Source organism: Ciconia boyciana, chromosome 1 (genome assembly GCF_034638445.1).
Source record: "Ciconia boyciana chromosome 1, ASM3463844v1, whole genome shotgun sequence".
Taxonomy (NCBI): Eukaryota; Metazoa; Chordata; class Aves; order Ciconiiformes; family Ciconiidae; genus Ciconia; species Ciconia boyciana.
In genome coordinates, this window is record NC_132934.1 from 79,231,754 (window position 1) to 79,246,435 (window position 14,682).

At 41.0% G+C, this 14,682-nt stretch overlaps 1 protein-coding gene across 4 annotated transcripts in view; it reads right to left on the reverse strand.

Annotated features, from left to right (window-relative positions):
- KIAA0930 (KIAA0930 ortholog) overlaps positions 1 to 14,682 on the reverse strand; it is a 75,358-nt gene that overhangs the window by 14,819 nt on the left and 45,857 nt on the right. For 2 of the 4 annotated variants that reach the window (XM_072876241.1, XM_072876223.1), the window contains exons 3-4: positions 2,866 to 2,973; positions 928 to 1,005 (exon numbers count right to left, since the gene is read on the reverse strand). In XM_072876241.1, the coding sequence (XP_072732342.1) occupies positions 928 to 1,005; positions 2,866 to 2,973 (186 nt within the window). The remainder of the gene's footprint in view (positions 1 to 927; positions 1,006 to 2,865; positions 2,974 to 14,682) is intronic. The other 2 variants (XM_072876231.1, XM_072876251.1) reach the window with 2 other exon arrangements.

Here is a 14,682-nt window from a genome sequence, read left to right on the forward strand (position 1 = left end):
GGCCAAGGAGCAATGGTTTTAAACTAAGGGAGGGCAGATTTAGACTGGATTTAAGAAAGAAATTTTTTTACAATGAGGGTGGTGAAGCACTGGAACAGGTTGCCTAGAGAGGTAGTGGAGGCCCCATCCCTGGAAACATTCAAGCTCAGGCTGGATGGGGCTCTGAGCAACCTGGTGTAGTTGAAGATGTCTCTGCTCTTGCAGGGGGCTTGGACTAGATGACCTGTAAAGGTCTCTTCTAACCCAAAGCATTCTATGATTTTATGATTCTGTCAAAGAAGAATTTCTGCCAACTAGGAGAAGTTGTTGCAAGATCTGCTGGAAACAGTGAAGAAGTCTGGGGTTTCTTGTTCCTATCCCCTCCATGCTTACTATTCAGTCTCCTCCACTGTGCTAAACCCTGGATTAACTATGCTGCGCACAAGCAAGTGATAAAAGCCTTTGGTGTGGAGATGGAAGGAATGAGCAGTTTAAGAGAGAAAACAAGAATCTCATAAGACAATGGAAAGATAAATTAGTAATCAGTAAATTGTCTACCCTTTAATAGCTGTACATTACAGATTTACCCTGAATGCTTCTTGTAACTCAGGTCTCTCACAATTTCAGGTTTACCCTCAGATTGGTTAACAGTTGGGCATACCCCCTGCCCAGCACCCCCCTCCCCCCAATCCAGTAGGCAAAGATATAAATCTTGAAAGCACGCAGAGGTTCTCTACAATTTTTTGAGAGGGGCCATAAAGGACATGTAGATCTCACATTTAGATCACTGGCAGGAAATGTCCCTAGACAAAGATTTGAGGTGCTTCACAAGGATGCATCTGTCATAGCACAGCCTGAGAACCACTGCCCTGGTTTTGATATAGTTTTTAAGATTAGGTAATACTGGGTGCCAACCTCTTACCCACAGTAATAACAGGGTAATCTCACCTGAGATTTCTTTTTGTGAATGTGAATATCTCCTCCATCAGAGCGTGTGCACACAGCACATGTCACCACATAATCCAGCTAAAACACGGCACCAGATAGAGAAATAAAGGTTTAGAGTTAGGAAAACAAAACATTAATGCGCATGAATGTACATTTCCCCCTGTACTCAGCACTGGTGAGGCCGCACCTTGACTACTGTGTTCAGTTTTGGGCCCCTCACTACAAGAGAGGCATTGAGGTGCTGGAGCGTGTCCAGAGAAGGGCAACGAAACTGGTGAAGGGTCTAGAGCACAAGTCTTGTGAGGAGCGGCTGAGGGAACTGGGGTTGTTTAGCCTGGAGAAAAGGAGGCTGAGGGGAGACCTTATCGCTCTCTACAACTACCTGAAAGGAGGTTGTAGAGAGGTGGGGGTCGGTCTCTTCTCCTAAGTAACAAGCAATAGGACAAGAGGAAATGGCCTCAAGTTGCACCAGGGGAGGTTTAGATTGGATATTAGGGAAAATTTCTTCACCAAAAGGGTTGTCAAGTATTGCTGCCCAGGGAAGTGGTTGAGTCACCATCCCTGGAGGTATTTAAAAGACCATGTAGAGGTGGTGGTTAGGGACATGGTTTAGTGGCGGACTTGGCAGTGCTAGGTTAATGGCTGGACTTGATGATCTTAAGGGTCTTTTCCAACCTAAACAATTCTATGATTCTATGAAGCAGATCACATTCTGTCTTCATTTTTTTAGCTGTCTGGCTAAGAAGTAAGATGTTTTGCTATTGCCATTTTCTTTATTCTGTTTACTATACTGAAACTCCTCCTGTTTTCAAGCCTGTGTTTGTTTATTAACTCAGTGATACTGAAATCTTTTGCACAGATGCTTGCTGAGGTGCACAACCTATGGGTAAAGAAACTCCCGTCAATATTGTTTAACACTAGCTGGCTGGTCAGCTGGGGGAATAAGCATGACACACACAAGCACACTTTAAGGTAGAAATGGAAAAGATATCCTCCCTTTGAAAAGGGAAGAATAGAAACACTAATGAACACAAGCAACACATTAAAGAGGTCAGAAACCATTAACGTAGCCCGCCAAACAACCTGAAAAAACTTGTAAGGAGCAAGCATGATAGCTCTGGACAGCAATGCCCAGCTGTAACAGCATCTCTGAATTCTGACTGTAGCAAATGGATTCTGGTTTTATTCAGCACCAAATAAAGGTAGAAACTGCTCTCTGCAGAGAAGTTCTGCAACAATACTTCTGGGAAGGAGAGAGAATGAAAACAATTTATTTTCCAGGATGTGTGCAATGAGCCAGCAGTCTCTCATTCCGAAATCATAATCGACAAAACTTCTAAGGGATCTCGAATGACTACAGTAACATGCAGCTTCCCTAAGGGCCAATGTAACATATGCAATAACTAAACAACCTATGAATTAATTAAAGAAATAATTTGTGCTAGCTTCATGTTTACACCACCAAAAAAAGTTTTATTAAAGTTTTATTAAAGTCAAGAGCAGCAAACTCCCAGTGTAATACGTAACACCTTTACTGCATTTCCACTTTGCAGTTCCCTCTCTTAGCTGCACCAGTATTGTGAACCCTAACGGAAATGTTTCTTGTCTAACAGTCTTGTTCACTCTCAGAAACTATTAAACTTGACAAAGCCTTCCATTTTGCAAAGCTTTGTTACAGAGCATAAAATTCAGCCCAGCTTCACTGGATATATTTAAAGTTTTTTGAAGAAAGCTATTAGGACTCTACTGACAAAGAATAAACATCTCAGTTTATGTTCATTTAGACTCTGAAAGGCAAAATTAAAGCCATGTTTTCTTTGTATCCTCCAGAAGTGTTCAAATCCCCCAAGCCAGGGAGGAAAGGCGACAGATCAAAGCCTACCCTGAAACTGCTCTAGCATAAATAGCCCATGAAAATTAGATAAGCATCACTGTTACCTTCTGCAGGATGAGGTTCAAGTAGACACTCTCTTCCCAGTCAATGTCGGGGTCTCCCAGGCCAGGAAGCTTCTTAGAATCTCTCCGGTAAACTTCAACTTCAACCTGCTAAGAAAATATCACATCTCCTTGAAAAATATTACCTAAAGGTACCTATATGCATAAATAAAACTGACACCAGAAGCTGCATGTTGTGTAGCTTCCCACTGCATTTTTCTGTCAGGATTGGATTTTGTTGACTGTGGAAGGTCAGCCCTTGTGGAAGGCTTTGCATGGAAGTGAAGCTGGGTGGGACAGGGGATACGAAGGAGAAGAGATGAGAAAGGCAGGTCTGTGCAGGGGAATCTCAGTTTTGGACAGCAGCTTCATTTATTCCTTATGATAGGTGTGTTGTAGCAAAAATGAAATAAATAAAATTTGCCATCCACACATGTATATACTTCTCAACACAATCCCTTGGAACCAAACATGTCACCAGACTAATGCTCAAAAGTCTAGCTGGTGGCTGTTGCTTGTTCCCAGGTGCAGTGGGAGACTCTGGGAAGATGTTCACTAATTAATGCCTCACAGGGGATATTTTGGTAACCCCTCTTCTAAATGTTTCACACTGACAGTATTGACTGGCCCTAACTACATGTGACATTTTCAGTGTACTAAAAACAAGCAAATAAAAAATCCCAAATAATCCCAGAAAGCAGAGACAACTCTACCAATGCTAACATATTGAAGCAACTGAGATAAATATAAAACTTGATGTAGTACAGAGTTAAACAGTAGTTTGACGCTTTACAAAAAAAATCTGCAGCACAGCTTAATCTCTGAACTGGTGTGTAATACAAAATAGGGTGACAAGTCGCACACTTAACAGATGTCAAAGCTATGCACTACCTTGACAGAATACCTGGAAAAGCATTTGTTTTCTCTTTGTTTGTTAAGTATCTTTCTTTGTTAACACAGTAACGTACTTTAAAAGATATTTAAGAAATATCTGGAATATTGTGACCAGTTGACATCACTACAAACAGGGCAATTCATGAACCTTTTTTCTGCTTTGGTTGGGGCAAAGAAAGAAGAGTAGAGCTGATTTGTTAGAAAACAGATTGTCATAAAAGTCAGAACATGTAAATGAAATCAAACAGAGTAAGATTAAGCCCTATAGTAACTGCGCATTTATTTCAAGTCCTCTGGGAAGCATAAAGCTACAAGACTGAAATATAGTGAAGAACAGTGAAACAGTACAATATTTCAGGGTTGACACCATCATCAGATAGCGTGAAAGCTGAACGCACTGCTTTCTATCATTAATTTTTTTTTTTTTTACTTACAAATATCTTTTAAAAACACCTATAGACTCATACATCATCATTCCCTTGTTTGTTTTAATTTTTTTCTAAAGCTCCTAACCATGAATTTTTTCTATTGGCAATACAATCGTACAAACTAATGAGAGTTACTGTAAAAAACTAAGATGTGAGCAGCTGAGGGAAACACTATAATTTAAATGAATCTCCAAATAAACAAAGGTAGACATTTGCACTGTCGTGCCTAAAAGTACAGAAACATCACATTCACAAGATTCCAGAAATACCCTGTGAAACAAAAGCCGTCCTGTCTCTGAAGGAAAGACACAGCAAGAGGACTGGGTGAAGACAGGACTAATTGCAGGGTAAAACTCCAGCTCTAACGCACGCCAGGGTAAGTCAGACCAAGTGCTCAGCAGACACCACCTCAGTCTCTTCTGCCTCCACATCTGTGGAGCCTTTATTTTAATCCAGGCAGAGTTTAATCGTCTCTTAACGGTAAAATTTAAACCTCCCTTTGCAGAAGCCAGCCACTAATTTTTTCTGCTGGTGAAATTAATTCACGCGCTGAACCACTTCTCCCCAGCAATTAAAAAGCCATTGCACAACAACTCTTTCACGGAATGCCCCCCCCACCCTGTCAGGTAACAACAGAAAAAGGGACTTTCTTTAATCACTTTTTCCCTATACACTAATTTAGGGTAGGATTCCCGGCCAGTACAACCTGTGGGTTAGGGCACAGTGGATCACTGTGAATCACCGCCACGGCTGTTCCCTGAGCCAAATGCTTAAGCCACACTGTATTCCAAAGGAAATTAATTTAGGGAATTTAAAGAATTCATTTTTTTTGCCAGGCAGTAAACTGCACAGGGTATAGATCTCTGTTCAACCGGTCAAACTTGGCAGGACAGGGGCGACCTCTTCCCAGGGAGAAAGGAGCCATCAGCAGCCAGAAGCGACAGAGGCAGCACTCATCCAACCCCAGAAGGACAGAAAATGGACTTCCAAATGCTCTCCATGGCACTGGCATCTGCTGGATGTGTTTTGCAGCTCCTGCTTGTACCTGGGTAAGCGTCCTCAGTGAGCATCAGGGGAACAAACCAGCCCTACCCAGCACTAGGGCAGTAGTTACACCGAGAAGCCAGCATTTGCTTTAGCAGTGAGTAGTTTCAGATGCCTTACTTTCCGCACCACCAAAGGATCTGCTTTATAAAATGCAATGAGCCTTCACCAGGGTGCTGTAACAAGCAGCACCACCTCTCCCCATCTGACTGGTAATACGCTTCACAGTGCAGGCAGCCAAGTAATTTTTGAAAAAAAAATCTCACCCTTTATCTCATAAACACCTCTATCTGCAACATCTCTTTTACTCATTTCTAAACAATTGTCCCAGAAATAGCAAAAAGGCATCCATAAGGCATCTCGGCATAAAGCAAAGTGCTAAATCTGGGTCGGCCAAAACAAACAGCACTTTGTAGGGGCTCAATTTCCCATGTAAGTGCTGTAGCTCACAGATCAGTCTCAGCTACCCTCTACTGCCACGGTGCTGGACATGTGAAGGTGGCCATGTGATATTATGTGAAATAAATCAACAGGCTCGGTTCAACTTGTAGCAAATGATCCCACTGTTGCTGGCACACTGTGGAGTCTCAGGCAGGGCCAAGGACATAGGAAAGATGGGCTGACTCCATTCAGACCCTGCAGCCACCTGTTCAGCATTAGCCAATAAAGGAGGCATCCAAATCAATCATTAAAAAAATTATATAAAAAAACCTCATACAAAGAACTCTAAACACAGATTTTCACCATTCTATACATCTTAATCACTATCATTTAAAATCAGCAATCTAAATTTCTTGGCAGGCTGACCTAGTTTGTCCATGTCCCAAGGAATCTTGCTCAGCATCTGTATGCTTATCTTCCTGGTACTATGTACAAACAGCATATATGCCAAGAACGTAAAATCAAAACCTGAAACATCAGAAAGCCCCATTACTCAGGCTCCTTATGTGCAAAAGAATTGCAGTTGTAAGATCACATAAATACTGTAGAAGTAGCTACCTTAGCTGTCACTAAGGGATTTTCTTCATTTAAGTCCCAATCCAAAAATCAAGGGGTAAGTACTAACCTTTTATATTTAAGTGAATCATTTCAAGTGAATGTAGGCATTTGGGATTGACATCATGTGAAACAGAAGACTGACATGTTTGCTGTTCTGACCTCTAAGTGCTCAGAGATCAACAAATAGGAGTGCTGTCAAAATCTCAATGAGTTCCCAGGAATAGAAACCATTACATGAGTTTAGGTAAGTCAGTGTTGCCAGTGCTGAACACAGTGCTTCCTAAATGAAGAGAAACACCTGCCTTACAGAAGTGTTGCCTTATATTTACATAGAAATCACATGGTAAATGTGAGCTTATTTATATATATATAAAAATAATATATATTTTATATATATTATATTAAAATATAATATATATATAAAAATACAAATTTAAAATGTAATTTCTTAGTATACCTCATGCTTTTCATCAGAACACCATTTTGTGATATTCTAGGCTTAATTCACGTTGTCGTGTTTGGCCTTCCAGAGTTAAGAAATGATACGGACTGGAGAACATACTGTATTTCAGACAGCTGAGTCCTCCCAAGAAAACAAATCTGTCTCAGCCGGGGATCCCGGAGACACTGGGTCTTTTTCCAGGTCTGCTGCTGATTCACTTGGCCATGCCTCACCTCTACGCTTGTTTATCTGTCTTTAGATTAGACATGCCTTCCTGCAAGCATGAAAATTTATTAATAGAAATAACTACATAAATACTAATTATTTATTCCCAGTGAAACCCAAGTGGGATATTTCCTCATTCAAGTCAAGATGATGACCCTTCTAAAACTTCAGCAAGCTGAAATCCATTATGCCACCTTTATAAAGTTTTCACAGGCTTACCGAGCTAAGGCTGTAAAGGAGAATTACATCAGCTAGGCTGACCTCCTACGTGTCACAGACATTTCACCCTGTTACTTCTTCACAAAACCCAGTTAATCACATTTGACTAGACAGTGCCTGGGAAAATACCTTATTTTGAGAACTCATTCCAATGATTAATCATCCTCTTGGCTGAAAGTGTGCAACTTCATTTAATTCAGCTGCTTTCCTTTCGCAGCCTCTGGTTCTTTTCATGTCTATTTCCACTATACTAAGAAGCTCTTTAATACTCAGTTTTGGTTTGGAATTTTTTTTTTTTTTTGGTCATTTGTTAATCTTTCAGATAAGCCAGACAAAATTCCTTTAGGAATTCTCTGTGCCTCTCAGCAAGGCACATCTGCAAAACGTTTGGTCCTTTTCCACCCTCTCGGTATTTCACCAGTACTGGAGTTTTCTGGTACTGGCACAGCACCGGTGTACACACTCTTACTACTCCCTCAGGACTGCACTTTTTCTGCACAGCAACACAACTGCGTGCTAAATAACTTGCACTCTGTGCCTTGCCTGTCCTTTCCAGAGCCTGTGTGCACTCCTGGCACTGAAGTATTGAACTATACTAATAAATGGATCCACATTTCCCAGGGATCAGGGCAGTGCGGTCCAATGGTCATGCCCTCATAATTTATGCAGCACCAATGTGTGTCATCCACAAATCTGAAGCCTCTGTAATTTTATAGTCCCACTCACCGATCCCTACAGAGCCCCCTTACAAACACCTCCACCTGAGGTAATTTCCCCCTTTGCCCACTCCATTTTACCACTCCTGCTAGCCAGGACCCCCACCATCATCCTGCTTTTCCTCAGCCTGTTTCTTTTCCAGGCTTGGCAAATGTTCTGGCTACCTTCTTGCACAGCTCTCGTGTACTAGCGTGGCCCATCTCTGGGACTTCATGGGCTTCTGTGCCACAATGCTTGTGCCTACTCTGGAGTGACAGCAGAGGTCCTGGAGAGCCTCATGGCTACTTCCAGCTGCAGCGACTCCCACCTGCAACACACATTATTACTGAAACTGTTGTCAGGAGTTATCATCTGCACAAAAAGAACATCCTAAGTGCAAAGGAACAAAGCATCTATTAACGCAGATGTATTTTATTCACAGAAATATGCCTTTCGGACATGTATGTTATGGACTGGTTATCTTTACAAAAGAATTCAAGCTACACAAGATCTTGTACTGGAAGCCAATATAATGCATGTGTTAAGTTACACACTTACAGACAGCTGGAACATTTTCATCACAAAACCCAGAAAAACCCATCTAAGACCCCAGCCTAGGTTTAAAATCTTTGTGATAAACTGGATACTTTTTCCACCATGCCTATTTGCTCCCCCAAACTTCCAATCAATCTTTTTAATTGATATTAAAAATATGAACACTGGGATATTTACACCCTCCCCCTAAAAACCCCCTCACTCAGGAGAACATTAATTCTATATAGTTCCCAAGGCACTAGAGCTGTTCGATAAAACCCATGTGAATTGAAAATCACCTTGTTTGCACAGCTTAGCACATAAGCCTTTTAAAAACTCCTGAAAAGAAATCTATAATCAAAATCAATACAGGCTGTCAAGCTGGGCAACACGGAAAGCATGGGGTAATAAGAACAGGGTTTACAAGATGCACTATTCTGTTGGCATTCAGAAGTCATCCAAAAAAAAGCAGATTCTGGTTTTCTGTTAAAAAGAAGTCTAATGGGATTACAGGTCTATCTAGCCTTAGCACCACTTTTCAGTTTTTTTCAGACCACATTCACTAAAAAAACAGTACAGGGGAGGGGGTTGAACATGAAAAGGGAGAGGAAGAAGATACAGTGAAGTAAATTCAAGACTTTCTACAATACAAGTTCAGCAAGGAAATGCTCCTCCTGTCTCCAGAGCCAGCTGCAATACAGAGACTGAAATTTGATTTTTAGGATTGTACATTGACAGGTTTGGTTCAAAAGATCAGGAAAAATCAGCAAAAGAAAAAAGTTTCTTTCAAAAATTGGTCCATCTTCTACAAAAGCAGAATTATCCCCCAGCGTGTGCTCACCAGCGCACAGTTTTAAAAGCCCCCATCACACAGTGCATCCAACTATTGTGAAGCCTAGTGGCTTTCAACATTAGAAGCATCTTTCTCACATTTATCCAAGTATTTTCTGTTACTAGTCTTCCTTTACTAGTAGCAAAAAGGTACCATTCCAAAATGGTATCTTAAATACTAACCAAATTAAATGTTCTTTCTAAATTAATGGACCAAAAGAACTAATGTCCTTCCCTCCCATGCTTAAGATCCACCCTCCAAACACAGTCCTAGTTTGTTCTGCTCTTTTCTTGTGCATTATCCACCACCCACTTGTTTTACTTCCTCCCACTTCAACAATCTCTTTTCAGCACTGGGGTACCTTTAAGCAAACCGTGTAACCCAGATGGACATAAACAGAGCAAATTGGTATTACTAGCCGCATAGCATGTCTCCATTTTCTAGACAACACTTTACTCTTGGACACCTAATATTTTGTACCTCCACAGGCACTTATTTAAGCACCTAATTACATAGCTGGGATTTTTGTGTGGCATCCTGTCCCCTCACCCCAGCAACTACACCCACAGCAGTAGGAAACCAGATAGTTTTGGTACCGGTACCTACGTAGCTGCAACAGCACAAGCCTGGCACGAGTCAGCAACTTGAGCTGTTAGGCTTTTTTGTTCCATTTAAGCAGCTTCACATGCAGCAGCACCACTACCACAGCGTGAAGCTGGAAATAAGGAGTTGCTTCACAGTCTGCAGGCAGTCACAGACACACACGTACCCCATCCAGACCTTCTCCGAGCATAAGTGTTGGTTCTCCAGGATTCAGGGCATCAGAAGAGCCCCTCCATGCAGGTGCAATACTCAGCTGCTTTCGTATCAGACTCGAACATAGTTGATACATACCATGCTTCACACAGCACAAGGCATTTAGTTATAAATTTGGACTGTGAAAGAAGATTATATTTTTACCAGTATAAACAATCATAATAAAATTTTTCTCTTAGGGGAATGAAAGATGTCTTAAAAAAAAATCAGAGAAAATATTTAAAGTACAACAGAGAAGTGGTGCTAAATGCTCAATGCCAGCCATCAAGCAATGTCAGGACAAAAAAAATAAATTATATTTAACTATAACTGCAATGTTAATGTAAGCTCTAGTTATATTCCCAAGCTGGGCAGAACATTAAAACCCCTTTTTTTCTGGATCCTTTGAACACACAGATTACAAGTAACTTGAAACACTTCATATAGGACCAGTAGTGCTACTATAGCAAGACAGTTTATGGATGTGAAGGAGAGAGAACTTGTGACTACAGCAGATTTTTATTGGAACCAACCGGTTAGACAGCAAGAACAAACTTTGGGGCATAAGCAGTCATCTTTGGCTCCTTCCGCCACAAAAACTAATCTATTTTTTCCCAACCTACGCAAAGACATCAGTTCTCACTCCCAAACCTCAGCTCTCCAGTAACCTGAAAATATAGTACCTTCAATGGATTCTCAAAACCTGATATACTTATGGACTTCTGCATCATCTCCACGATTAATGTCACCAAGGCTACCATTGATACAAATGCCTTTTGGAGGCAGCAATCAAGCTGCCAAATAAGCTCCAAATAAGCTATTGGAATGCTTAGAAAGTCCTAAAAAAGGTATTAAGAGAAAAATCCAGGTCCTATGATAGAAGTGGACCTCCATTAGAATGCAAATGATAGAGGGCGTTCACTTTCTACATTTTACTTTAACTGTATCTCTGAAACACTTCAAATCCCAGAAGGCTTGCTCCTCACAGTGTTAACTAAAAGAAAAAAATACATGCACATCCCTTTATAACTTTCAGAATATTATATAATTTAAAGATGTAGCAACCCGAAGTTTTGCATCAGCCTCACAAATGTTTCAAGCTAATTTAATACACTGGTGATGGGAAAAGGCAGGGTTATATTGATTTCTACATCTAAAAAACCATTTTTTAAAAATCAATAAGCTCCATGACCTTGATTTAATGAGAGCACCCTACCCTGGTCTGAACATTTTATGGTATTTTCACCAGGAGGTGTCAGGTCTGAGATTAGCAGATATTCGAAGGTAGATTCAGTCCGAGCCAAAGCCACCCAGTACCAGAAAAGGGTTTGTGTGCAGTGATTCCTGTTCATCTTGCACTTGGGGAGGGGGTGAAGGTAATTCATAAAAAAAAGGCAACGTGGAAAATAAGACTGCTGCCAACTGCTGCCTGAAATCCAGTGGCAATACAGATCTGTGAGACAAATGCTGACACCTTTGCGATGTCTCTGGCTTTAGCACCTCCTCCAGCTCATCAGAGCAAGGCTGGCTGCACAGACTGACCTGCCAAAAATCTGCCAAAACATGTCCAAACTTTCCCTACAGCATGGAGCTGCCGTTACAACAGCCATCGCTACTTTGGGCAAAAACTCCCCACCTCCAGACCACTGAGACGCAGGTCACTCCTCGCTTCCTTGCCTACATACTAGAATGTATCAACAACATGATGCAATTCAGAGGGAAAAGACAGTATCCCAGGAGCTGCCAGGACTCTTTGGCACAGAAATAGTGCATTTTCTCAGAACAAGAAATCACCATGAATGGCATGGAGGTCATTACTCTCATCTCCAAAGACTTCAGCCTCATGTGTATTTAACAAGATGGGAGAAGTTGCAATAACACAGACCTGTATACAAAGCAGTGTTTTTGTGTTTTGTAACAGGCTGCCAAGCATCAATTGTAGAATATACACCCGATAAGACAACATGAACTGATCTGACCAAGTCACCCATGAAAATCCATCTGCTCACTCATCCGCTCAGCATCAGACCCGTCTCTAATTAAATGGGAAGAAAAATCAAAGAAGTCTGGTATTTTCTGGAGCATGCAGAGAAGCCCTATGGGAAGGGTGCATCCCCAGTTCTGTCACATAGAGAAGCTGCAGAAGGAACAATGACATTGACTACAGATTACATTATAAGCCTTGCCTAGAATGTTTATATCCCAGATAATATTTAAAAGGGGACAACTGTATTTAACAATGCAACAATGTACTAAAATTAAAAAGAAAGATTCTTCCAGATGTCACAGAGCTTTCTTCTTAGGATTATGGCTACTGTAATTTTCACTGGCAGTAACTGTAGAGGACAACGAGAAGAAAGCCCTCCAAAACAAAACTCCGATTCCCTTTTCCCAGATACTATTAATTATTTGGAAGTTGCACCTGATCCTCCTGGAATGCACTCTGGAGCCCACATAAAGGCAGCATAATGCCCAGTAGCTATGGCAACTCAACACCCACCTTAGCTATAAAGCTGAAACAAAGCCCACTGCAATAAAGCAACTGTAAACTGTTTTGTGGAAGAGGCAAAGTTCAGCTACAGACTAAACCATCCATTTTCTAAAAATTTGCTTCAATACCAATTACTTAGAATTCTCTCCCCACAATCACTTTGTATAATCAAACGCCCAACCAACAGAAAGAGCAGTATATGATCTACAAAGCTGACTGTAATTTCTAGTGTCCGGATAAATCAGAACAGCAAGAAGGTAACTGACTCCAGTGTCTTGCAGAGGTTCCTTCAAAGGTCCAAATGGGACAAATTGCATGCCCAACAGCAGTTGCTCATCTTTTCCATGATGCAACTACCCAGGAGAGTCTATTCATAGCTTTGGACTCCTCCTTCCATTTGTTGATGTGAGAAATGGTGGATGACTGTAATTTCGGTTACCCATTCATGACTTGCAGGCGAGAAACTTTGCAGCCCAGATCATCCCAAAAGGCAGTATTTATGTCCTACCTCTGCCAACACCATGCTGACATTTAGCTTCAACATTCAACTTGGAAGATTTACTGCAAATGCTACGAGTATTTGTAGGCAAGGACACTCGAGGGTGTTTGCAGGTGGAATAAGAGCCTTGGAGAATGGCAGTGGATTATCCTCTTTCATCACCCAAGTTGCAGGATGGCTAACGACACATGAAAGGTATTGCTGCAACAGACACCATTCCTCCTCCAGACCATACTAATCTGGAACAGAGGGTTCACAGGTGGCTACCAGCAAACATGCTTTTTAAATTGAAATGTAAGCAAACAATTCACTCTGTTCTGTCACACTTATCTGTAAATGGGAGACCCATTCAACTCAAAATCATCCAGACTAGGTTGCAAGAACAGCTGCAATATTTCCGATCCTGAAGAAGCTGTGTTAGTTTAAATAAGCAGCTGAATTTGTTGCAAAATGTCTTCTCCCTTCCTGTCCTCTTTCTCACATCTCTTGTTTGTATTTAGGACTTCACAACAGCAGGAACCACCTCATGTGAATGTGGGGTTACCAGAGAGCTACCATCTTAGAGCAAACTGGCTATATGCATAAAAAGCTGTAGGGTCACTGACATAATGGTGTATATAATGGGGAAAAAATACAACATCTGGTTTAAGAAAATCAACTTGCACAACTGAGTTCCTTCCCACTCCCACCCATCTTTCAAATGCTTTAGCCAACTTCAGACAAACTTGACAGAGGTCTCACGGACTGTATCATCATGACAATTGGCAATGACACCTCCACGTTACTATTACTGCTAAAGAAGGGCCAGGGAAGCTCCGCCTTTTTCACACATGCCATTTGCCATGGACCACCCACAGCATAGGCTACCTTTTGCCTTGGTAACAACTGAAAAGACAGAAAAGGACTACATATGTTCAGAGGCATGGGACGTTGCTGGTGGGACACTGGGGACAGAGCGGGGAGATGAGCTGTACTGTGGCAGGGCCAGGGAATACTGCAGGAATGGAGTCACAGCAGATGAGAAGAAAAGCAAAGTTAGTCGAAGGGGATTTTTACAAGAGATCAGACACATCTATAGGCCTGGCTGTATTATTCTGCAATTCAGTTTATTTTACCCTCTATATTTAATGGGAATGAAATTCTTGCCCACTGAAGTGAATGGCAAAATTCTCAGGAACTTCAGAGGAGCTGGAATTTCACCTCAAGATTTTCCAAGTATTTGTAACTTATACACACATACCTCAAGGTAAATTTGACATTGGTGTATCTACAATAATCTAGATTGAAATGTTTAAAAACCAGGCAAACCACTGTAACTATGATCAGATTCCAAAGAGGAATAAATACATATAAGATTCATTAATATGACAATTCACCACACAGGACCTTTTCTTTTGGACCAAAGTAATTTGCTGGATTTATAGACCTATTTGCAGTCCTATCACTAAAAGCCACAGACCTTGTAAGGTTTATTAGTCTTCATATAAGAAATACATAAAGTAACAGTAATGATTATAAATAAGGTAATGAGTGCTGGGGAAGCTAAAAAGAAAACATGATTGTATAAAACATTTCTATTTGGTACAAAAATACAAAGGGCAGTAGGGCAGTAAAATACTGAATTATAAACATTTCATTTATATTTTGTTGTCACTTAAAGACTTCACTTGCAATTATTCAACCGGACAGATACATTTGGGAAAGAGAGACATTACAAGAAGA